At 41.9% G+C, this 25,573-nt stretch overlaps 1 protein-coding gene across 4 annotated transcripts in view; it reads left to right on the top strand.

Moving 5' to 3' along the window:
• The window catches only part of kcnab1a (potassium voltage-gated channel subfamily A regulatory beta subunit 1a), a 121,323-nt gene that overhangs the window by 61,914 nt on the left and 33,836 nt on the right, over positions 1-25,573 (top strand). For all 4 annotated transcript variants that reach the window (XM_071898695.2, XM_071898615.1, XM_071898751.1 and 1 more), the window contains exon 2: positions 25,194-25,237. In XM_071898695.2, coding sequence (XP_071754796.1) covers positions 25,194-25,237 — 44 coding nt within the window. The remainder of the gene's footprint in view (positions 1-25,193; positions 25,238-25,573) is intronic.

Raw genomic sequence — 25,573 nt, forward strand, 5'->3', positions numbered from 1 at the left:
TATCTGTGTGTGTGTGGGTATGTATGAATGTGTGTGTGTGTGTGTGTCTGTATGAAATATTTGGGAACACATGACATCCTATTTGACGTAAGGCTCTGAAATAGTGAATGATTCACACACACACACACACACACACACACACACACACACACACATGCGTGTCTTCCTTCCCTGACAGATGTTCCTTTTCAATCGGTCTGTTTCTCCCTTCCTCTCCTCCAGATTTCTCACCCTCTCTCAGCCTCTCTCTTCCTCCCTTTCCTCTTTCTACCCAACTCTCTCTCTCTCTCTCTCTCTCTCTCTCTCTCTCTCTCTCTCTCTATCCACAGATACTGTAGCACTGACATATACTGTAAGGAATAGGTGTAACCTTGCCTATCTGCTATGTTCAATGTCTTTTATCCATGTTGCAGGAATGGGCTGATTGTGCCCTGAGGCTGCATGGTGCCATGATATTTTCATGGTAGATTAACACCCATACGTACCCATACACAACAATGCACAGAACACATTGTGTAAAAACGCACACATACACAAACCATATCACACATGGTCGTGCACACACATTGCTACATTGCATTCCATTCACATTTTCAGGCATTCCGCTGAGGTTTCACTGTGACGCTAATATGGACTCAATTTCAAATGATACGCACTGGTGAGTCATGTGCAAGACACACGGCGACATCGTTCTCACCACACTGTATCTGCTTTCCAGTATGTGTGTGTATATGTGTGTTTGTGTGGTGTGTATTATCCATATGAAGGCCATGTAACTGACTTCCATCTCCATGGAGATGTAAATGACTGTATTTAAGAGCTATAAGAGGCTCTCGTGTGTGGGCTGGTCTTGTTACGTGTGTGCGTGTGTGTGTGTGTGTGTGTGTAGGTGTGTGTGTGTGTGTGTGTGTGTGTGACGTTTTTGGTTTTGGTTGCATATTCGAACTAGTGTTTGCCCGAGTTTTGCTTCTACATTCAAGCACTAAAATAATTCTTATGTGGATACTGTACTGTATTATGATTCTTACATGTATGTGGTAAGTAACCTGCTGAAATTGTGTGCGAGCTCAAGAGGATGAGTTTCCTATATGTGGATACATGCTGATCCAATCCATCCAGTACTTTCTGAGCTGGTGTGAATGAGGCTATTACATGAAGTCCCATTGAATGTTGACTAGATGAATGAAACTCTCTGTGAAATGGCCCATCCACTCTTCTTCCCCTCAGCCTTCTCTCAGCGACATCCAAAACCACTCCACTGATTTTACAGACAAGGTTGCAGTTCTGATTAGAAAGGCACATCCGCACACTTACAAAGCAAACTTTCTCTCTCTCTCTGCTCTCTCTCTCCCCCTCTATCTCCCTCTCACACACACACACACACAAACACACACAAAACACACTGTTCCACACTTAGCGTCCAAATCGATAAGAGTGAGCCTCGACGAGACCACAGGTGAATTAGAGAGTGATAGAAAGGAGGGTGTATGTGTTTGTGTGTGTTTGTGTGCAGGGGGAGTTGTTCAGTCGAGGGTGACTGGAGAGATAAAGACAGACAGAGTGAGGGAGGGAGGACAGAGTGGGATGAGTACGGCATGAGGAAGAGGGATCAAAGTGGAGAGAGGTATATGGACAGATAATCAATCACACACTTTGAGAGAACTCCCTCAGCTAATTCTCTGATAAGACAGAGATGGATCTGTTCTCCTCCTTCTCTTTTTCACATTTGTCTGATTTTTTTTTATCTGTGTCGACATCAAAGCTGACACAATAAAATCTCTTCTGGAGGAAAGCCTTGGCCTTGTGTTCACTGCGGCTTAATTCGTCCTAATGCAGTGGTTGGGGAGCGGTTGTAATTTTAAACTCATTGCAACACCTTCAGCGTATTAAAGCAACTTTCCTCTTCCCATCAAGGTGCAGGGCTCTGAAACTACTGGGTGTGACTTCAGTATATGAAGTGTTTCTGTGTGAACTGAAATGAATTTTCCTGCAGATGCACACAGAGGCAGGCTTAGGTGTGGAAAAGTGTCTTCATCTCATAGATTCCCATACTGTACGTTTATATCATCTGTGAACAAAACTGAACCACTGTGACGGTGCAAGAACTGAAACTTTGCAATGCTAATGGATATGAAAAGAGAGACTGGTAGCACTGCTGGCAAGGGTGGAAGCAACTAAATTACAATTACTCTTGAGTCTTTTTTGTAAATTTACTTTTTTAAATTTAATGTACATATTGTACACATACATTTAAATAGGCCAGTCGTAAATTGGTCAAAATATGGAGCCATTCACAGTCAACAGTCAGTCAGCTGAGAAGAGAAGAGTAATCTGGCTTTACTTTTAAAACTTCTCAATTAAAAGAATCTACTTGAACTCTGTCCTCTTGGCTTTTTTTTTGTTTGGAAAAGATCACATCTAACAATGTTCTCTTTTGTAAAAAGTAACTTTTATATTTTAAATGAGCTACTTATTACTTTTACTTAAGTAAAATTTCAGCAAAGTAACAATGCTTCCACTTCAGTAGGATGTTTTGGTACCTTTTCCACCCCTGAACGCGAGTCAGTTAGCTGTACCAGATGAGGTATGTGTATAGATGCAATGAATCCAGAGAATAATGGCTTATTTTGCTCTCTCTATGTTTTCTGCAAACTTATTTTCCACCTCTCGTGTTTTTGACAAATATCAGGCTCTGCATCCATCCATCCTCCAGCCTCTTCTAACCGCGGCGCTGCATGTTATCGTGAGAGAGCATTGTGTTGGCAGCTTGTTTCCCTTTGAGGAAACATGCCATTAGGTCTGCATACATCTGCATGACAACACCCTCGCACACTTTGCTAATTATGGGTTTAGTGAACGACCCCCTTCCTTCGCTTCTCTTGCTCCCCCACTTCCTCTGTAATCTTTCCTCTTTCCATCCTTCTCGTCTGCTTTCACCTGTCCATTACCATCCGTTTGTGGTGATGTGTGTGTGTGTGTGTGCTGTAGGGTGTGTTAGGTGTTGGTGTGTATATGTGCCTGGCGCAACATGATAGCGTGATTTGTGTAAGAGCCACACTGTAATAATAACTACAAATCAAAATGGCTCATAACACATTTTTGGATGAGAGAGCAAGAGAGACACAACAGAGAGATCATTTTTAATGATGCAATTTTGATGGTGAAACAAATGATTTTTGGTCCATTAAATTTAATGCTTATCCAGCCAACTTTGCATTCACTATCTGTTTTAATCACTTAGCAAGCACTTTTTAACCCAAGCCTAATTTATCACACTCCACTCCATGGGATAGGAATCAGTAAAGAGCACATTGTATAAACACCTGGCATGCACTCACCAGCCACCCACACAAACACACACAAACACACACACACACACATCTTTGCACTCCTGTCTTCATGATGACCTCCCATTAACTACATTCATTCCCTAAAATCACCTTAACCCTCACCACTACATGCCTATTCTTAACCCTTACCCTAATTTAACCTAATCCTAACTCTAACCTTAACCCTAAACCCAAGATCGAACCCTAAAATATTCCCTTACAGAAGTGAAGACAACCTCACTTCACAAAAATGTCCTCACTCACAAGGTCTAAAACACTGTTGGGCAATGACACAGAGGAGTTAGAAGTTTTGGGTTGCAGAGTTTAATTACAGTCCATGAGTGCTGAATGTGTAGAAAGTTAAGATTCCCCCCCTATGGATCTCAACTTGCTGTGATAATGAACCCTGAGCGGGCGGTGTTGTCACTACATCAGCTTCTATGAATAATGGAACAGATAGGTCCCTGCGGACAACACGCTTTTCTTTGATAGCGTGTATAGCCACAGTGACAGACTTTCTCTACTTTTCTTTCTTTCTTTCTTTTTTGCTTTCTCACATTCTTTCTTTCTTTCTTGCTGTCTCGCTGTCTCTCTGTTTCTATCTTTCTGTCTGTCTTCTTGACACCCTCGTTCCATGCATGCAGTGTGAAATATGGAAAAAGACAGGGAGCTGAAGCGTGAGAATAAGAGAAAAAGAGTGAGAAAAAGAGCTGATTTTAGCGTGTAAGAGCCAAAAAGAAAATGAGAAAAGACGAATGAGAAGAGAGAGCGACAGAAGGAGAGATTCTCTTCAGGCGGCTGCACGCTATCATAGAAGCGGCTGCAGCGCTGGAAGAAAGGAGAGTCAGGGCCACTGCAGTGTGGTGCATGGCCAAGCACTGATGCTGTGTTGTTAATAATGCAGGATGGGGTGATCAGGCAAGGTTTTCTGTATGGCCAGAATCTAGATGAACTGATGTCACCGCTCACATGCTGGAGTGACAGAACAGACATGAAACATCCATCCATCCATCCTTTAGCCACTTATCTGGGCAACAGAGTGAGCAGAGCAGCAACTTCCTAACCCTAACCCTCCTCAGGTGCTCCCAGGCATGCTGGGAGATGTAGTCCCTCCAACGTGACACATGAAACTGAGATAAACCTGTTTCATCAAGTGGTGTCTGGATCCCTTCTTTCTCACCTAACATATGCAAATGGCTCGCTGTTTGGACACTTTTGTCCAAAGCAAAGTGCATGCATTTTTTTTTCATGGGTGCTCCCAGTGGGAAGTGAACCTCTAACCCTGCCAGTGTTAGTGCCAGGCTCTGTGTATTGAAGTACACAGGGAAATGAACACCTTGCCAGTCTCTGTGCCATCCTCTCCCCGTTGAGTGAAATGTCTAATCTTGGCAATGTTAGGCCAGTTATTAACTGAAAGTGTCAGAATTGTGCATTTTCAAACACACCAACTGTTTTCAAAGGCCAAACATGCACTTAAGGCATCCGGAAGAGCATCAAACTGCCTTGACATGCGTCAACAGAGGACCAGCAGGTCTTTTTTTCGTGAGATTTCTGGAGTTTCAGTAGCCGATATTCTCGACTTAATTATCTAGATAGGTATATTCATCTTATGATGCATTATTTTTTTTTATAAATTTCTTATTTGCAATCATATACAGGGTGTTTTGGGATTTTGTTAATTAGCTTGTTAATCATCTTGTGAAGTCAGCTAGTTAGAAAAGGTTTATCACCAGTTTAAAGCACCAGCACCAGTTTAACGGAGCATCAAACGATGTGCCTCAAAAGCATGTCCAGTGCAGTTGGGTCTAGAGGATGGCAAAGTTAGTGCCATCCTCTACCCTTGGAGCAATGCAAGACCACCTACTGTCTGAACTCTGTCTTTGTCCATGTCTCTGTCTCTCTTAGGGGTTGTGCTACTCTGTAGTTGTTTAGAGTGCTAGAAGTCCATGTTTGTCTCCTCAAGCAACAGTTTCTCTTCTCCTGCCTCTGTCCAGTAAATACTGCCCCCTGCTTAGTCTGTAGCTGTCTGCTTGCCAGCCTATCTCTCTGTAGCAGAAACCCCTCTCTTTAGGCTTGGCTTCTCTTGGTTCCTTTGCTTAGGTTCAACAGAGTGTGTCTCCATGTGTGTGTGAGTGTGTGTGTGTGTGTGTGTGTGTGTGTGTTTACAGTGACACTATTACACTTATATGGATAAGGATTATATAAGCTTTTCCCAGCCCTGTGATGGACTGGCAACATGTCCACGGTGTTTCTCTGCCTTCTGCCCAGTGCATGCTGGGATAGGCTCCAGCCCCCTATGACCCTGAATTGAAATAAACTGTGGAATGGAAAATGAACAAATGAATGAGTGAATGGAAGAATGAATTAATTAATGACGGTTTGCCTGTGAATCCAGAGGAGTGTTTGTCTGTCAGTGGTTCCATATGCTTGCACTGGAAAGCGTTTTGACTAGATTGCTAATCTGAAAATGTATGCAAAATCCAATAATAGCTCATCACAGTTCATCTGGTTTCCATTCATTTAAGATTTATTTTGTTTCATTAAGCTTTATTTAATTTAGAATTGAATAGAAGAACTGAATAGATTTGTTGATCCCTGAGGGGGATTCGGTTGTCACACTGCAGCCTGCAGTACTTACAGAGACTTACATACTTTTAAGAGAGCCAATTTATTGGCTCTCTTAAAAACAGTGACAATGACAGCATAGCTATAATAACAACATGCTGAAGGCTCAGCAGGGCTGAGTTTTAGAGACAAGTTTTAGCTGTTTATAGATGGCCGTGGGGGAACCTTGATTGAGTGGTTGAGATTAATCATTTTAAAATGTATCTTAAATAAGGAAGGTGGCTTAGTTCAGCTCAGTTTGTTTTGTGTTATTTATTGGTAATATAAAACAAGACGGTGATAATGACTGTATAACAGTAACAATAATGTGCTGGAGACTCAGCGGTGCTTGTCGGCTTGCCTTTCCTCTCCCCTAGCAGAGCTTTGTTAGTATGGTAGTACTTTAGATTTTTTATGGTTCACAGCAGTTTTATGGCTGACATTTATTAAAGTGTCCCTTTTAACTGTGTATGTGTGTGTGTGTGTGTGTGTGTGTGTGTGTGTGTGTGTGTGTACTTTTATGGTATGTGTGCATTTGTGCGTACTAGGGCATACAAGTGTGTGTCTGCGAGTGTGTATGTGTATGCCTCTCTGTGTGTGTGCAGTCGGGTCTATCAGCCAGTAATTCAGTGAAAATCCATCAGAGCATTTCTGGTCCTCTATACTGTAGGACTTATTGATCGGGTCCCACACACTCCCGCTCCCCAACATACACACTGATAGCAACAAAATCTGCTTGCTCTGACTTTCTCTGCCTCCCACGAGCGAATTTAATAGAATCTGTGCGCATGTGTGTGTGTATGCGTGTGCGTGCGCATTGGGACATGTAGGTGCTATATTTCAAAGTGTGCGTGTGTTTGTCAGTGTGCATGCTTGAGAAAGTGTGTATCTCACTAAATTCCAGAACACAGTGTCTATTTGTGTCTATGTGTGTCTATATACCTATATTTGTGCCTATACAAGTGTGTATGTGCATATCTGTGCATTCATATATTTGTTTGTGTCTGTACAAGTGTGTGAATGTGTCTATGTATATCAGTGTGTCTGTGTGTCTGTGTGTGTATTTGTGTGTCTATGTGTCTGTTTTGTGCCTATACACGTGTGTGTGTGTGTGTATAAATGCATGTGACTAAGTGGATGTCTATGTTGTTCCAGAAGCTACAACTCCACACAGGATGAAAAGCCCCTAAACCAATATCACAGCCTGTCAGACTGAATATATTCTCCTTTAATCTCAACGCCACCTTGAAATAAACTGCTTGCGTGTTCGAGCTTCAACACATAGCAACAGTGGATGATGTCGGGGGGGTTTTTTGGGGGAAGAGGATGTTTAAGACTCTAAATGAGACTTTGTTTTTTCGCTAAATGTCTAAATTTTCTTTGCAAAATGTATGTTATTTATTTAAAAAGGCAACCTTTAGTATTTTTATTCTTTGTTCATGTTGACATCTGATAGCCAGCAGTTCCTCATGCTTGGAAAGCCTAGCGGGCAAACCGCAGTCTGGACTAATGCTTACACTCAGCTTTTTCTTCATGTGTTCTTACCTGGTATGAACACCAGAGAAGGTAGATTACAGTGAAGAGCACAAACAAGTCATGCTTAGCTAAAGTTACAGGGACTAAACTGTATTTGTCCCGCTCCTCCTCCTCCCCCGCTTCTAACATCTCTGACCTCACAGAACAACAGCTTACCAAAACTATGTCTAATAAACAAGCTTCCTGTGAGTCTGCATGACTTTTATTTACAGGCTCTGGTTTGCTTGTAATTGGGCCGTGTGAACCTAAACAAACCTAATACAAAAATGCAACAAAGTAAACTTTTCCACTCTGGTTTGGACCACAGAAAACAAACTGTGGGTGTGACTGCACCCTAACATGAAAAAGGGAACATTCAGATTAATCTACAAATGCTTATACACTTTTTTATTTTTGTACTTATTGCAACCATTGCTGCACTGACAATGTTTACTGTATGTGTTTTATGCTTTAGGCTACACAATAACATCAGCATATTAGTTTTCTTTGTTAATTGCCAGTGGACAATATCTCCCATTCATTATTACTGTAGATTATTCATTCAATTATTGAATGCTAATAACTTAGCGCTGCATTACAACATTCCTGGTGGATTCCTTGTCTATTAATATAATGATGCACTAGTTTGAAACTTCCTCTCTGATGTGCTGGCCATGACCCAGTAGAAAAGTGGAATGCTCGTCTGTTTTAATAATTAATAACAAGCGTGGTCTCACTGTTGAATAGCCATCAGAACAGCATTGTTCCCCTCCAGGACCGCTACAGTAGGCTGCATAGATTAGACTATTTGAATGGGATGTAATGTCAGGTGGTTTAATTGTATCAGACTCAGTCACTATAATACACACCGACCTCTGTGGAATGGAGGGATCTACTCTATGCACCAAGCAATTCTAAATATTCTTATGATATTTTATGAGTGTTTTTTCCTGGTTTTCAGTGGAAAACAGCACATCTTGTGCTTTCCGAGCAAAGACGGTTGCTGAAACAGTGTTGAAAACAGTAAATGATTTTTTTAGAGCAATAGCTACAGTGAGAGTTAGCTTCTGCCTCCTCCAAGCATCTGCTCAGTACTGCAGCTAAAACAAAAGGTTAAGAAGAATACCTACTGTTTTTTCTATCAAGAATATAGCAACCGAATCAAATAGCAGCAATATGAATTATCTACCTTAGCTTTCCAATGTGCAAATCTGTTGAAATTACTCTGGATCCCAGAAGATCTTTAATAGTGCGATCAAGTATTGCCTATAGAGGCTGCAGTTTCACTTTATTATGGCAGTATGTTGGGCTGAAATTCTCATTTCAGCAGAGCAGATGCATGGGATGATGTAAACAAGCTAATAGAATACAGTATATTGCATGTGTGTATGTGTGTGTGTGTGTGTGTGTGTGTGTGTGTGTGTGTGTATTATTGTGGCAAAACATTTACAATTAAAATTAATTTAAGCAAAGAATACGTATTGTGATGATAAAAACACTACAGCGTGATTGTATAGTACTGTATGTGAAAGTGTTTGTGTGTATACTGAATGAGTGTGTGTGTGTACCATTGTGACCATACATCAGGCACAGCAGATGTATTATATAAGACTATTCATTGTAGCAAAAGCAAAATGTGGTGCAAGAACAAGAACAACAATATAACCTAATGAATGTTTGATAGAGACTTTATGGCAATCATTTGCTGTTAACTTTACTCACAACCTCATTGTTCCAAACTACTGTATATTGCATTGTATGTGTGTGTGTGTGTGTGTGTGTGTGTGTGTGTGTGTGTGTGTATGCTTGCGCCTGTATGCATGGCTTCTGTGTGTCTGCATTTCTCTCTATATGGTTGTGTTTATACATTTGTATGTGTTCAAGCCTGAATGTGTTTGTGTGTGATTGTGACTCTGTCGGTGCATTAGTCTTTTTTTATTGATTAAGCCTAAATTGGTGTGTTTAATGGATTAGGATTAGCTGAACATCATGTTGAAGGACAGAGCCATTAACAGCATCACAACCCTCTCTCTCATCCTGAGGAGCTCTTGTTAATTAACTGTTCATGTCTCTGTTCTATATCTATAGTCAATAAGGTAGATACAGTTGTAGGGGTAAACCTGTATGGTACAGACATGCTGTATCTAAATTACTGTAAGATTAAATGAAACTGTAAAGATCCCTGTGGGTAAATTGGGTAAAGTAGAATAAATAGACACACTGAAGATAAGCCACAGCGTCTTTGTCCTTTTTTTAACCTTTATTCTTCCAGGGAAAGTCGACTGAGCGCACACGCTCTTTTCCAGCGTCGCCCTGCTTCACATTCACACAGTTTCACACATTCATACCTAGAGGCTGCCCAGTCTGCAACCAGTCTTCTGCTGTTTGCTACTGGGCAGCTCCACTGGAGCAATTTGGGAGTTATGTGCTTTGCTCAAGGGCTCCTGGGCAGTAGTTAATGAAGGAGGGGAGAGCGTCACTCATTTACTTTCCCCACTTGCATTGATTCTGCATTGACTTCTGCTCACAAGCCCACTTTTCTTACCTACCGCTGTCCCCACTGTTGTGCTCCTGCAGCGCACATACACACACACACACACACACACACACGCACACACACACGCACAGAGTCTGCGTGCATATGTGTGTATGTTTGCATGTGGTCTGTCCTTACCTGCTGTGCTGCTGTGTCAGTTGGTCCACCGCCTTCTGTTCCTGGCTGGGTCTCTGGACGCTCGGAGCCTACAGCGCAGCAGCGCGGCCCAGAACAGAGACAGAGGACAAATGAGCCTTGTGTTCCCCGTCACGACCCGACATGAAGAACAGAAACACTCAGGTGGCATCAGCAGAGAGACTTCTGGACTTCAGACAGAAAATTCTGCTGAGTTCTATCTCAGTACTGTTGGCCTGGCCTGCCTCTCTCTCTCTCTCTGTCTCTCTCTCTCTCTCTCTCTCTCTCTCTCCCTAATTTGTAGGTTTTAATCATGCATAAAGCAAAGTCAGCACTGTAAACGGCTGCACTCGCAATCTGTCTGTATTCATGCCGTGCCTCCGCTCCCTGCTAGCGGTCCTTGTAACTTCGGCATCTGACTGTGTGTTTGTCCACTGTGTAAGTTTGCATTTATATATGAATATATTGTCTATATTCATACAGTGTGCTTCAATATTCGATCCATTTTTTGGGTGTGTATGTGTTTGAGTGAGTGCATCTATGTGAATCAGGATGTGCCTGTGAGTATATCCATGTAGGATTTTTTTTTTTTACATATTAAGTATGTTTTCATCACAGCCTTTCTCAGTGTGTTTGGTGTTTTCCTCAGGCGGTTGCTCGGAACTACAAGCAGAAATACATGTTAAGCCTTATTTAAACTGGATTAGTTTTACTGAGTCTGGTGATTGTAGTTATTACCATTGGCTCCAGTAGTTTTAATCCAGTCTAAATCCAGAACAAATGACCTACTGGTTTTCAGCAAACTCAACTGTTAAAAGCAAACTAGTCTGGCATGTAATGAAACACTGTTATGTTTTTGTCAGCCAGCAGATTGTGTGACCAGTGCGTGCATATAAGCGGAAGTGCAGATCAGGACATTTTCCATCGAGGCTACAAGCTCTATCCCATACAAACAGGCCTTTGGAATTACACACATAGCGTGTAAAAATGGCATTACAGGACCTCCCCCTGCAATCAAGTCTGAATAGTGCTTTAAATCCATACTGTAAACTGCAAGGCCATAAAATCAACACCACAGGCATACACGCTAACACTTAAAGTATGCACACATCCACACCTACAGTACATAAATGCAGGCCAGCACTGTCACACACACACACACACACACACACACACACACACCCATACACACACACACACACACACACGGTTCCCTAGCCGGTGAGCAGCCATGGTTGACATAGCTGACTCAGGCACTCTCCATCCAGGCATAAACAGGAGGAAACAACTTAGTCAGTACACACACACACACACACACACACACACACACACACACACACGCACACACACAGAGTCACAGATGGATATAAGATATGTGTCATCAACCAGAGGAAAGGAGTCAGTTTGTCAGACGAACAAACCTCTCTGTTACCCAAGACCTACTGTATAGGGAAAACCCATCTGAAACTAAAACACATGCATTCATGTTCTTGGCCAGTTCAAGCGATATTTGCAAGCATGAACAACTGTGTGTGTGTGTGTGTGTGTGTGTATTTTTGTCTAAATCCACATTTGCGTCATGCGTGTAGACATTGATTTGTGATGTCATCAAGCTACAACGAACAAGGGCACCCTCAACTGGGGCCTCAACTGAAAAACAGCATAAGTTAATGCTTCTCTGACAAAATACATTTTCTTTACATTAGTGGTTGTTTGCCTTGTGATGTTGGTGAGAAGGACTTGCAAACACAGGATTTGTGGGTTCAAGGCCAGACAGTCACTCCAACATCAGACAGCCATACCTCTTACAGCCTGAGAACAGCGGTCCTCAATGCCTCTGGTGCTGCCATTATACAAATCATGCATCCATCACTCGTGCATCGTCTCTTTAAACTAACCGATTTACAATATGCAAATTCCAGATGATTTCTTCATCTGAGGGGTTCACTTGTGTCTTCTGTCTGCTTAATTCTGTCTTTGACTGTATGATTGTTAATGGGCACATAGATTATTTATGCACCTTGATTTGCATTATTTAAAGGGGAAATCCACTCTCAACATTATTACCATATGTCAGTGGCCGTCATTCAGATGAGAACAGAAGAAGATTGGAAGAGGGAGAGAAGGGGTTTACGGATCAGCGACTCTCTGCATCATTCCTCCTCCAACCAAGACTTTAGAGTTCATCTTAGGATGCACTGTAGCCATCTAGCTATCTTTTTCTTTTACTGGGAAGTAAGCCCATTTTGGCAGCAGACAAGCCAACAGGCCACTTTCAACATAATCAGGATTATGGTGCAGCTTCTCGTAACGCTTAATACAAGATTGCATTACCAACTCTAAGCCCTTCAAGCTTTGTGTGTGTGTGTGTATGTACTCCTGTGCGTGGGTGCAGTCATCACTGAAGGAGAATCTGGAAACTTCTAAGAATCTCATTTTGTATTTGTTCTGTTTTGCCGCTAGGCTCTGAGTCAGCTAGGCCCAGTTGGAGTTTGGGGAAATTAAACCAAAGCTAGCTGTTCTTATATGCAATGAAGAACACATTGATTTTTTTTTATCAAATAAAGAACACCAAACGATGTCATAATGTGCCGAAGCAGCGCTTTGTAGAGTACACACGGCCATGTAGATTGATCCCGGCCGCTTGGTGCTGGTATCTTACAATATTAACCAGCAGTTAAGTTCAGAAGAAAATGAAGGACCAGGCTTTCTCAAGTTAGTGCCACATTCATTGCTCAGAGACTTCCCTCAAAGTTCCCCCCAAAACATTTCCTTATTCAATGTGTATTCAATTCAATCCAATCATTCTAGCACTGCCAGTGTTTTCTGTGTGTGCCACATCTGCAAGTTCAACACAAGAAACAAAAGGACTGTCTGCATCCACAGACAATAGGTTTCAGTTCTTTTAAAGCACACTGGTCAGAAAGAAAGTGATGTCTTTCATCACTTAGCCTTCATCAGTGTTCGTTTCAGAGTCTGTCCTTAGTTTGCACTTGAAGTTGTTGCCAATCCCCACAACACAATCTTAATCATCTGCAGAAAGCCCCTCAAGTGGACTGTTTGGCCATTGTTGAAAATGCTTAGCGTCCCCATCGGCCTCTCTGAAAATTGAAGGGAAATTGATTTATGTGTGTGTGTGTGTGTGTGTGTGTGTGTGTATGAGCCAGGTGGGGCATTGTTGTAGGATGATTGATACTAGCTTGGTTTAACAGAAATAGCCACAAGGAAAGAGTGTAAGGAAACATAAAAAGACAATAGAATGGGAGAAGGAGAGGTGAATGCATTATCTGCCTTCCTGCCTGTTTTGTATTAGTATTATGGTTCTTGGCTTGTGAATGGAAATTTTTGTCTTTTTTCAGATGTACTGGGTTTGCATAGCTCTGGAAACCAGTCAGGCTTTGTTGTTGAACAGCAAGGCCACTTGAGAACAAACAGTGCTGTGATGTTGGCAGAGTGATTCAGGCCTGAAACGTCAGAATATTTTCACCCCCGCAAGCACTCCAAGTCACCGGAAGTGCACGAGGGGTCGCGCTTTCTTGTGCGTGTCCATCTGTTTGTGTTCAACTGTGCATGTGACAGGTACACACAAGTAATGGTACACACTGGTACGCACATGCATGACTGTGTATGAGTGATACTTGACACGTGTTTAAACGCCCACTCAGTCTCTGAATAGCACCTTTCCCCTCATGATTGTAGCATCTGTATTTGTGTGTGTGTGTACATGCCAGACCACCATCGCATGTGCCTAGCATGTCTCTGTGAGCCTGAAGCTAATTGCAGGTTATTTGCATTTTGAGTATCTGATTTAGGGAAAATGTGGAAGCTAATTTGCCCGGGAGGAACATCAGTGGTATATGTTTTCACAGCCATGGGACAACTGGGACAGCAATCTTAATCTTTGTGAACTTTAGGGGTGGAAGTGAGTACATAATGATCCATTATGGGTCCCAATGGCATGTTTTGCTGTGGGGGTTGAATTGTTGGTTTTGTTGTTATTGTCCCATATATAGACTTTGGGTACATGAGACTATTAGTCTCATGTACCCAAGCTTGACACCAAGTCACAAGACCCAGAGCCCCCTAGCAAATGTATTGAGTATCTAGAAACAAAATCACCATAATCACCAAGTGCAATAAATTTGTCCGGGTTACTTTGGTGTAGAGGTACAGTACTGTGCAAAAGTCATGTAAAAAAAAATCTGTAAAGCGAAGATGCTTTCAAAAATAATGAAATAAAAAGTTTCTAAATATAAAAACACAAATACTACAAAGAGGAGTCTACTGACACACTAATGCAGAAGACGAATAAATAAACATCTAAGACAAAATGTATATAAAAAAATATAGGGTGCCTAAGACTTTTGCAGTACTGTAAATATCGACAAATTACAGACAGACATGGGCCAAGTAAAGCAGATCCTCACATACTGCAAAAGGACAGTGGAGGTCAAGCTATGGACAGTAAACTTCACACATCACTTTACATCGCTACATTCAGCTGAGAATATTCTATAGCTGTGTGGGTTGTGAAGCATCACATGCCTGCAGAGGGAAGTGTGTTGAGTGTCCAATAGTGCATCGGCCAAGTGTACCATGAAGAGGTTATACTGAATCGAACGAGAGCGTCATATTCTCTACATCACTGCATCACGCTCTGTGTCTGTCGTGAGGCTCTATTTGTTTCATGGCAACAGCAGTAGGCGTTAAGCTCTCTTCTTCTTGAGCGATAAGGCTAAAGGAAGGTCATTGTTATGTACATACATAGTATACATAATACATAGTGTACATATTCAACTCATTTCATCTCTACATATATTTCATACAGTCATTCACTATCCTATAGCTTCATAGGGTATGTGTATAAATGTATGTGTATAAATCTTTATATGATCCAATGCCCCCCACAACCAACACACACACACACACAGGCACACATGCACAAGAACATACACATACACACACACACACACACACACACACACACACACACACACACACACACACAGGCACCAACACTTACCACTCTCCTCACAGTATATATTGCAGCTGCAACTGTGTAAGTGTGAAGGTGTCAAAAGAGTGATTGGCTGAATGCTTGCTGCCTATTGGTCCCATTGGCGGCGTTATCTCGACTCACTTGCCTGGTGACAGCTTTTATATTACTCCCATACACCGGCTGCTGTATTACTTTGGCTGGATGTAGGCTTTGAGAGCTGCACCCCCCGCCCCCCCTCTCTCTTCCCTCTATGCTCAGGCTTTGATAGGTGTGTAATAGCCCTATTGCTGAGATTGCTACTCAGCTCAAAGAGACAGTTTGGGTGATGCGGACATACAGAGGTACGGACACACACAGACATAACATGCCAGCAGGGGCAAATGCATGTATGTAGGTGAGCATGTGCATCCACCACAGGCACAGATGTATTTATGCATGCATGCCTGAATGAATGCATGCGCACATTCACATACACTCACACGCACACACAGATTGCATTGTTTTTTTTCCAGTAGACCCAAAGAGAATGATATTGTCTATTTGTAAAATGCTGTTCTACCCTGGTGGATAATACATGGGTCACTGAAGTTCCATAGGAAAACAGATCAGGGATCAGTTTCTGGGAAACAGTGGGGAAAAGGTGACATGGTAAAACACGATCTGGGGTCGGTCACAGGTCAGCCTGCTGGACACTGCAACACATGAGATGATGCAAGGAGGAAAAATTTCCCCTCTGTCATTGTTCCTTCCTTCCTTCCTTCCTTCCTTCCTTCCAATTTTCTTTCTTTCTTACCCTCCTAATCTTTTATTTCTTGCAAAAGGAGGAAAGGGGGAGAAATGAGAGGAGGAGAAAGGAAGAATGATGATGGATAGTCAGTGACAGGATGGGACACGAATGAATTGAGGAAGTGACAGTGAGGATGGAGGGCTGAGTTGATTGGAATGAGAGACATGCACGGCGAGAGATAAACGATTGAGCGGAGTGATCACTGGGGGGAAAGACAGGTGTGTGTGTGTGTGTGTGTAACAGAGTGAGAGAAAGGTCAGGGTGAGGTCACTAATTGCAGAAAGAAAAGGTGAAAGACAGGTGGCGATGGGAGATGGGGGGGTCTCAGCTCATCTCCATACATCACCATAATCTAGCTCTATTCCCTCTGCCTGGATCTCTCTATCTCTCTATCTATCTATCTATCTATCTATCTATCTATCTATCTATCTATCTATCCATCTATCTAGTCTCGCTGTCTGGATACTGTGTTTAAGGTGTGTAAGGCGTGATAGATGGCTGTTTTCTCTTTCTCACTTGGGGAGCTGAGCACAAGTGAGTCACTCTCATTTTTCATCCCTTAGTTTTAATTACATCTTTATTCTAATCGCTACATCATTAATCATCATATACAAACTTGCTTTTGCCAGTTTCCCACCTGAACAGGAGCCCCATTTGATCTCTTGTGCCCTGATCTAGTTTAGCAACATCTTGCTTGCTCACCCTCTTTCACACGTTTGGTTTTCTTTCTTTTTCCCCTCAGCCATTCCTTTCATTTTTTTGCTCACTCCGTCTCGAACGAAGAATATAGCTTGCATCATTTGCAGAATGTTTTTTGACTTTTCATAGAGATTTTTTTTATTGATTTGGGGAAAAACAATGTTTGTCAGACTTGATACTGCAGCAGATCTATTTTGGCCTTTATTTTTTTCAAATCAATCATTGCAACTATTTATCTCTCTCTCTCTCTCTCTCTCTCTCTCTCTCTCTCTCTCTCTCTCTCAATTACTCTGTCAACTAATTATGGAGAGATATATGAATTAATTAGTCCATAGAACATGATAACTCTCTCCAGATGGTCCTTTTCTCAAGAGTGAAATCATTCGCATTACAGCTACTCTACCAATTTATAGATCGTATATAAATATATGATATTATTACCAGTAATTATTATTACGAAATTCTCTTTCAACTTCTCTCTCCACTAATTAAGGATTAATTAAACTAATTGAGGATACACAATCAGAAGCCGCTCTCTTCTCTTCTCTACAGTTCAGTCATTAGCAGTGTCGTACATAGGTTCACATCTCTCCCAGCACCCCAATTACATGAGCAGAACTCTAGCAGGACTTGGCCCAGTTATTCCCTATGGTGACGCAAATGCAGTAGACATGTGGTGAGGAGTTGGTGGATTCTGTGACTGAAGTGACTATGGCAGAGGTTTTGTGGGTCTCCGGGTGGATTTGTGGTGTGAAGTGCATCGCAAGAAGGAGAAGAAGAAAAAAATCTGCAGCAGCTGCTGAACAATAAATGAAGAAGCTTGAATCATGAAAGCAGTCCAAGTTTCTTCATCAAGAGTTTGCCAAGTGAGGCTGAATTTTTCCTCTCTGTTCAGATTGCTGCTTACATCAGGAACCGTGAGAGGCCAGCAAAGTCGATTGCCTGATCGATGGTGATGGATCTGAATGGTGGAATAGTTGGAGAGTGGGTTTTTATGTTTGGAAGATGATGGAGTGCAAGTGAGAGGTATGAAGAGAGAGAGAGAGAGAGAGAGAGGAAGGGAAGGAAGACTGTGTTGGTCTGTGTGAGAGAGAGAGGAAGAGAGAGAGACATGCAGGAAGAGACACACATACTTAATGGTTACTGCAATATCCAATATACACTTACTGGCTCTGAATGATTTGCATAACTGCAGTTTCTCAATTTTGGAACTGTTACACATTATTATAGATATCGATGATCATGGACCATTGTATAATAAATTATTTCAAACCAACTAAGTTATAGTTTGAATGTTGTTTGTTGGTTTTGAAAATTTACATTTGATTGCTTTGGCAATATTGTTTCTGATAAACAGTCATGCAAATAATTGAATTGAATTGAACTGCAGTAAGAGAGGAAGGGAGAGAGACAGAGAGAGGCAGCCAGGCAGCAATAGACAAACACAGACAGACAGAAACACGGCGACAGAGAGAGAAAACGATATGAAGAGAAAGTGAAAGATAAATCAACTTGCAACAAGAGATGGTTTATAGGTCTCCGGGTTTGATTTGTTGTGAAGTACAGAGAATCTAGCGTGTGTGATAGATAAGAGAGGGATCTGAGCAATACAATATTTGGTTAGAAGCTCTTTACTACTTGAGCATGACGGATGTGGAGTGTGGAGAGCGGGAGGGAGGAAACAAACAGGGGACCTAAGAGGGTAAGGAAAAGAAGAAGAAGAGGAGAGAGAGAGGATGGGTAGAGGAAGAGCGACAGAGAGGAGAAGGGGAGATGAAGAGAGAGAAAGATTCACATAGAGACTGAGACAGGCGACACAGAGGGAGAGAGATATAAACAGTGACAGAGAGAGAGAGAGATATGAAGGGAACGCTGAACGATAGGTGAGGGAAAGCGAGGGATGGGCAGACACAGAGAGTTAGCAACTGCTGCTGTTTCCATGAAGTGATGTTGCCATAGACAGACAGTGTGTTAATGTTGCCTGAATTGGCGTGATTAACATTGTAACCTACTTTATCTGGAGCTCAGGTGGCCTTAGGCATGGTCCCCTCTCTCTCTCTCTCTCACTCTCTCTCACTGTCCCACACCGTTTTTTCAAAGTGTGTCAGACAGTCTCATGTGTCTCATAAATTCATAAATATTTTTCCTCGTAACAAAAACATAGTCTTCATTTTCAAAACGGTTGCCAAACGACAGTTGAAAATGCATCTAATACTTCGGACGGGCATCCACACAAACATTAACATGCATTGGCAGTGTTTATTTTCGCAGCGTTATTAAATTTAGTCATCGTCTTCGTATTTTGACCAAAATAGCCTTTAAATGTAGTCATGAAATAAGCCTATGATTTTAGCCAACTAAACTAATTAGTCAAAGAAAATACGTCCACTTCAACAGTTCGACCTTAGAATAAAAAATATCTCTTTTAGTGTAGATTACATTTGCAACATTTAAATATTTTCCTATTTTTCTCTTTTTAAACTCTACATTCAACTCTACATTCAAAAATGGCTGCTGCCTTGTTTTTTTCCTCACATTTTTGTCAATACTAGAATGAAATGAAATGATTTCAAACATCGTCATGGGACAGAACATTTACTCATCATAGTCTTCGTTGACAAAATTGCAAAAAGCCTTCATCAAGGAGCATTCCAGTCATTCATTCTGTGACCAGATGAACACTGACATTGAGCCGTTCAGAGGCAGAAGGCAATTTGCCACCTCAAGTCTTAAAGCCTATATTGCCACATTTAGAGCGCCTCAGTGCCTCTTGCCCAATTACACCCGGCTGTCTAATAAACACTAATCTCTTGTTTAAAACGCAGAGCTGTAGTGTAGCCTAAATTTGTATTTTTTGAGGAATATAGAGCAGCTCTCTCAGCTCCGGGAGGCGGAGGTAAAGGACGACTCAGTGACAGATCTGTGGTGATGACTGGTGACATGTAAGAGAGAGAGAGAGAGAGAGAGAGAGAGAGAGAGAGAGAGAGAGAGAGAGAGTGAGAGAGAGAGAGTGTGTGTGTTTTGGCAGATGAAGGGAGAGGATAATATCGCCATAGTGCCATAGTGGGTATTAGAGAAAGTCATTACTGTCCATCATCGGGCAAATGAAGACATGTTTATGTGGAGATGAATAGCTTCACTGATGGGGAAGGCTTGTTATAGTAGATCTGTTTGGAAAAGGAGCTGTGGGGGGGCGGGGGGGTCATATTTCAATAAATATTTGATGGGAGAGGATGGTTGTATTAGCGTGTGTGTGTGTGTGTGTGCGTTCAGTGACGGGGGTTTGGTTATTTATGTTGATGTCTATGAATGTTTGCATAGCGATGGAGCAAGAGCCGTTTGAATGGGGTATTAAACGAGGGAGAAGATCGCTCTCTCACTTCATCTGCCTGAGATGAAAAAATCGTATTTTCTTCTTCTTTGCATCATAGTTCCCATCTCTTCTATTATCCGTCACTCTTCTATCCATCTCGCAATATAGCCCTCTGAAAGCTGAATGAGGGGAGAGAGAGGCTCAGCAGTATCCAGGCAAACCAAGCTGATGTGAAATCTTATTTGTCCTTTTATTACTGAAAACTAAATTATTGCTTCTCTGTGTGTGTGTGTGTGTGTGAGTGTGAGTGAGAGAGAGAGAGAGAGAGAGAGAGAGAGAGAGGGGCAGGTGACAAAGAAATAGCAAAATAGAAAGTACATCCATCTATACTCGACTCTTTAGGTAATTTTAACCCTACTCTTCTATCATCTTTCCCCTTCTGTCCCCTCCTACAACACAATAGGCAGTGAATCCATGTTATTGAGGAGCTACACTGAAATGTTACCAAGTTTCCTCTCCTTGAGTTTGCTCTTTGAAGTTTGTTCAAGGAGAGGAACCATTCCTTTCATTCCTATTGTTTGGTTCATTAATGTGCAGGAGAGACGGGACAGCGTGTGCCAGGCACACACTTACAGAAGTGGGTTTGTATAGCGCTGTATGGCCGTGTGTGCGGCAACTTACACATAAAAAACTGCTCTCTCACAAAAGTGAACCACCATCACTCCTTTTACAACAAAAACTCACTGTCAAAATGAATAAACCTTTGGCAAATCACTCATCACACGCGGTATGTGGTTTCTTGCTTGGTTAGGTGATCTATCTCCCTGCTCCGCTCCGCTCTGGCTCCGGCCCAGCCGAGCCTCTCTGTTTAACACTGAAATAGAGCACACCTGTATCATCATCACTCATGGTCGTGGCTGGGGAACGACGACATCATCATTAATCGCCGGTGCATCCAGCCTGACTCAGCGCCTCCAGCCTCCATGCTCCAAATTCAAGATTGCCCTGACTAGGCAGACCTTTACTCTCGACCTTTTCTATCTTCCTTGATTCTGTTCATTTGTGGGAGAAACGAGCTGCTGCACCTAACTTTTATTCATTCATTCATTTTCTTTGGCCTGCTTATTCCTATTTCGAGTCATGGGGGGCAGGAGGTGGAGACACCCTGCACAGATCGCCAGTCCATCACATGGCTAATACAGACAGACAAACACTGACACTCTGATTCATTCCTGTGGGCAATTAAGAGTCTACATAAAACAGAACATACAACATACAACAAGATATAACTTGATATAACTGTTTTTTATATATTGTATTTAAAAGTACGTTTTCAAGCTACTTAGTTAGTACATACTGAGTGTGTTTTAATTGCATGTTAATATTCTGATCATATTTGGGACAATCAAGTATTCTGATTTGACACATACATAGCATATCCCACTTTCAATTGCCCGGGTAAGCTTATATGCTGATTATAAGGGACCTAAATATGGAAGGATGTGAACAGTATGAAGGTATATAAAAATAGCTTATCCTAAATAGGATTTCACACATTCTGAATTGAAAGATGTCAATGTGATAATGCATGTATGTGGAAAAATGCCTAAACCGCATTGAAATGAACATGCCTACACGATCATCTCAGGCTTTGTGCTCCTTGCTGCGGTACGTTTTGTCATTTTCTGAGATTACCTGGTGATCCAGAGCACCTTCAGCAATGTCCAGTGTTTTATAGGTTAGCGAGTGTCTAATGCATCATCCAAGACTGATTGAGGGTGGTACGGTCATTATGCCCAATTAGCCATTCTGATATTGAAGGATACAGAGGTCACGTGTCAGCATTGAATAACTTAAGCGATTTTGACAGGTGAGCTAAAGATGAAGAATTGATGACAGCTGTGAATGATGCACCGTTCAATCAATACACAGGGCTGTAAATCTCAACCTGCGAACGAGAGCAGCCGTGCGTTTTTAATGCTAAAATTATCTCTGAGGCTTATGGAGGCCGTAGGCTTCATGGATAAAAATGTATAGACTCATGTATAGAGTTTATCGCTGAATGAGGCTGTGCATGCCCAGTACCTTCCAGCAGTCAATTCCAATTTATGTATTTAGCTGCTTACCGTTTTCCAGAGGGACTTGCAGTGAGTGACCCTATAGCTTTAGGCGCTCAAAGTCTTGCTAAAGGACACTTGATGGACACAACATTAGGTGTTGCAGGGAGTGAACCTGGGAGCTTGTGGTCTTTCTAAACCCCAGGGCACATGGCAAGTACAGGAAAACATGATCTTTAGTTCCCTGCATTCAAAGCATCCTGATATGATCTAATTTTACACATTTAAGGCTTTACTTGCTTTTCAATGAGTTGTCTAAATTTGTATGATATCAATTGTTATATATTTATAATATATCTAGAATTGCCTGCTTTATACCTTATTCCAAGGTGTCAGAAGGTGGTCTAGAGCAGAGAGTTCTCTTTTTTTTATTCAAGCTGAAGTTTATGAAGTTAAATAAAGCTAGCACGTTTATAAATAAAAATGATGATGTGCATTTCTACCTGCGCAGATTTTTAAGATCAATTTTGGAGATTTTTTTTATAAATAAGGTTCCCGAGCAAATAGAAAAGTGCCGACAATGCAGATTGTAAAGCTCTCCTCCAAGAGGCGGGCTGTGCCACTTCTACTGCCCTACAAGCTCATGAACTAGAGCAGCGGCTTTAGCTTTGCACCTGCTCAAAACTTACAAGTCTGGCTGAAAGTGTGTGTGTGTGTGTGTGTGTGTGTGTGTGTGTGTGTGTGTGTGTGTCCTCTGGCATCAGTCAGCCGTCAGTCCAGTGGACACTCTCACAGGAAGCTGACATGACAGGAAAATCACCACTTCTCAAACTTGATTGGACATGGCAGGGTTCTGCCAATCTAGCCATAGCATGGGAGTAGACAGAAAGGACAACCTGTGATGTTTCATTGTAATGTGAAAGTGAAATTATGCCTTTGCCATGGCAACACTCTGTACCCATTTTCTATTTCTTGACAACATTAATTGTTCTATTGCTGTCGTATTAAGTCTAGTAGCATCCCTGCATGATGAACTGGACTGCTGTTTCTGTCCATTCAACAGCAGGGGTACAACTGCCTTCTGACTGGATGTGGTTCTTATGTATTTTTGTACTGTGTGTGTGTGTGTGTGTATGACCAAGCCAAGACTTTCTTAGCAGGGAAGAACATCCGCTTTCACATTTCACATGCTTCAAACATGTCTGTAAGACTCTGTCATCTTCTGTTATCTGCAATGTCACAGCATGTCAGAAATTCTCAGTCTCTCTCTCTCTTTCTCATACACACACACAAAACAGGCAAACGCACTCAAGTTATGCAACAGGTCACAGCAAAAAAAATCAGGGCACTCGTGCTTAAACAAATTCACTGTAAATCAAATTGAGTGACCTTTTGCATGTCACCCGTGACGATGGCTCATGTCGCCCTGAGAGCCACTCAAAACTGTTACATATACAGCAAATGTGACAACAAAAATTTCCATTCAAACCAAATCTAATGTATTTTAGGCAGCCCCTATGTGAGATACAGTATGTGTCCATATGTCTTCCTGCCAATCACAGGAGGGTAAAACACTGATCTACCAAGCTAACTGGCCATGCACTATAATGACAAATGACAGCATGGCAGAACTCAGTGAGTGAACGTATTAATATTGAATTGCATCTGCACAATTCAGACATTGTCAGATAAGCTTTCAATCACAGAGAGTGATTGACTGTCAAATAGGCTAGTGTAAACCAGCACTGTGGGGTTCCAGGACCCTCAGGGGTCCTTGAGGGGGTTCCAGATGGGTCTCCAGCAAAATGAGGATTAATTCAATTTCACTACAATTTAATTCACTTGAAATGATCTAAATTTGAGAATGACTAAGAAATACAATTCCAATCAAAGGCCTCTCTCTCACCACTATTATCTCCAGTCTCCAGACAGTTATACAATTCAACATTAAATCAGCAACAACGTGAGGGTCCCCAGGACAAAATCTTATCAAATGGGGTCCATGGATGAATGTGTATCTATTTGGGGATCTAAGACATGAAAAGATTTGAGAAGCCTTTTTGTTAACGCTCTGGCACCCATTGCGTAATCCTATGTGGCAAACACTACTCATCTCAACTATTACTAAGATATATTTGCAACTACTATCTGAAGCAGATCATTTTTAGCATGTTTGGAGAGGACTATGCTATAACTGCTTGGCATCCCATTATTTTGCATGTTGATTATGTTGCATGAGGGTGGAAAACTTGTAAAACTAGAAAAACATAGAGGCAAACAGACAGGCAGGAGGAAGGTGGGCAGGAAGTCAGACTGATAGAAATACAGATACACATGCATACACGTGCACAAAAACTCCCATTTTTAGCAGACAGTGTGTGTGGTGCTAATGACAAGGATAATGAGGCCATTAGCAAGCCAATAAGCGGGCTTGAATATCTAGTACACACACACACACACACACACACATACACGGACGCGCACACGCACATCAAATCCAACTCCCTCCTGCAGTACCATCCTGGATGAGCGAGTTATAACTTAATCTCTTCTCTCTCTTACTCTTTTGCAGTAATAGTCCTTGCTACCACATGTATACAGATTTTTCTTATTTTCTCACCAGTGTGCCCCCCCCCCCCCCCCCCCCTCCATCTTTCTGTCAATGATAGATTGTTATTGTTAAAAGGGCAGCCGACCGTTTTATTCTACTCTGTCGCTTTCTCTTGATCTGATACACACACACACCTGTTAAGGCGTGGCGGGGGGCTGACAGTATCACAGTACCTACTTGGAGCGCCGGGAAAGTGAAATTCAGTTTCCTGTAGCGGAGAAATCAGGGAGACAGAGGCGCTGTCAAGCTGTCAAGTCATTATCTGAAGCAAGGCCAGATCCACCCCTTGTAAAAATAAAAGACCTGCTTGTTATTCACTTGACTGTTAGGCTCCTCGACGTCATGCCGGCTAGCTGTCAGTCTGCTTCATCCACAGTGGTGGCTGAGCCACCGTGTCAAACTCTATTTGCTTCCTTCTTTCTGTGTATTTAGGTATGTGTGTGTGTGTTTGTGTGCGTGTGTGTGTATTGGGATAGTCTGATGGGGTGTGGATGCGTATACTGTGTGTACATTTTCATTCCAACCTAGCTATGGTGTCTGTATGTGTTTATGTGTCTGTATGTGTGTGTACATGTGTCTGATCCGATTCCTTTTCTCTGTCTTTGCAGGAACCTCGGCAAATCAGGACTTAGAGTATCTTGTTTGGGACTGGGTGAGTAGACTCCACTCTACACTGTACTACACTACCCACAGAGCATTTCTCCATCAGTGAGCACACAACAATAGAAACAATATGGAATGAACAAACATGATCAGAAAACACAACAATGCTAGAAGAATCAATGTCTATTCTATTCTGTTCTATTCTAGTATTTGTGTAGTAGTGATAGTTGAGCTTCGAATTAAGTCATTCGACTTTTTATGTCAACAGCAATTTTATATGCACACTTGTTTTTCCCATTGTGTTGTTGAAATTGCTGACAAATTTTAACTCAGAGATACACATTGGGCTGGGAATTGTACTCTCAAGTTAAGCCTGTTTTGTTAT

This window comes from Centroberyx gerrardi, chromosome 6 (genome assembly GCF_048128805.1).
Source record: "Centroberyx gerrardi isolate f3 chromosome 6, fCenGer3.hap1.cur.20231027, whole genome shotgun sequence".
Taxonomy (NCBI): domain Eukaryota; kingdom Metazoa; phylum Chordata; class Actinopteri; order Beryciformes; family Berycidae; genus Centroberyx; species Centroberyx gerrardi.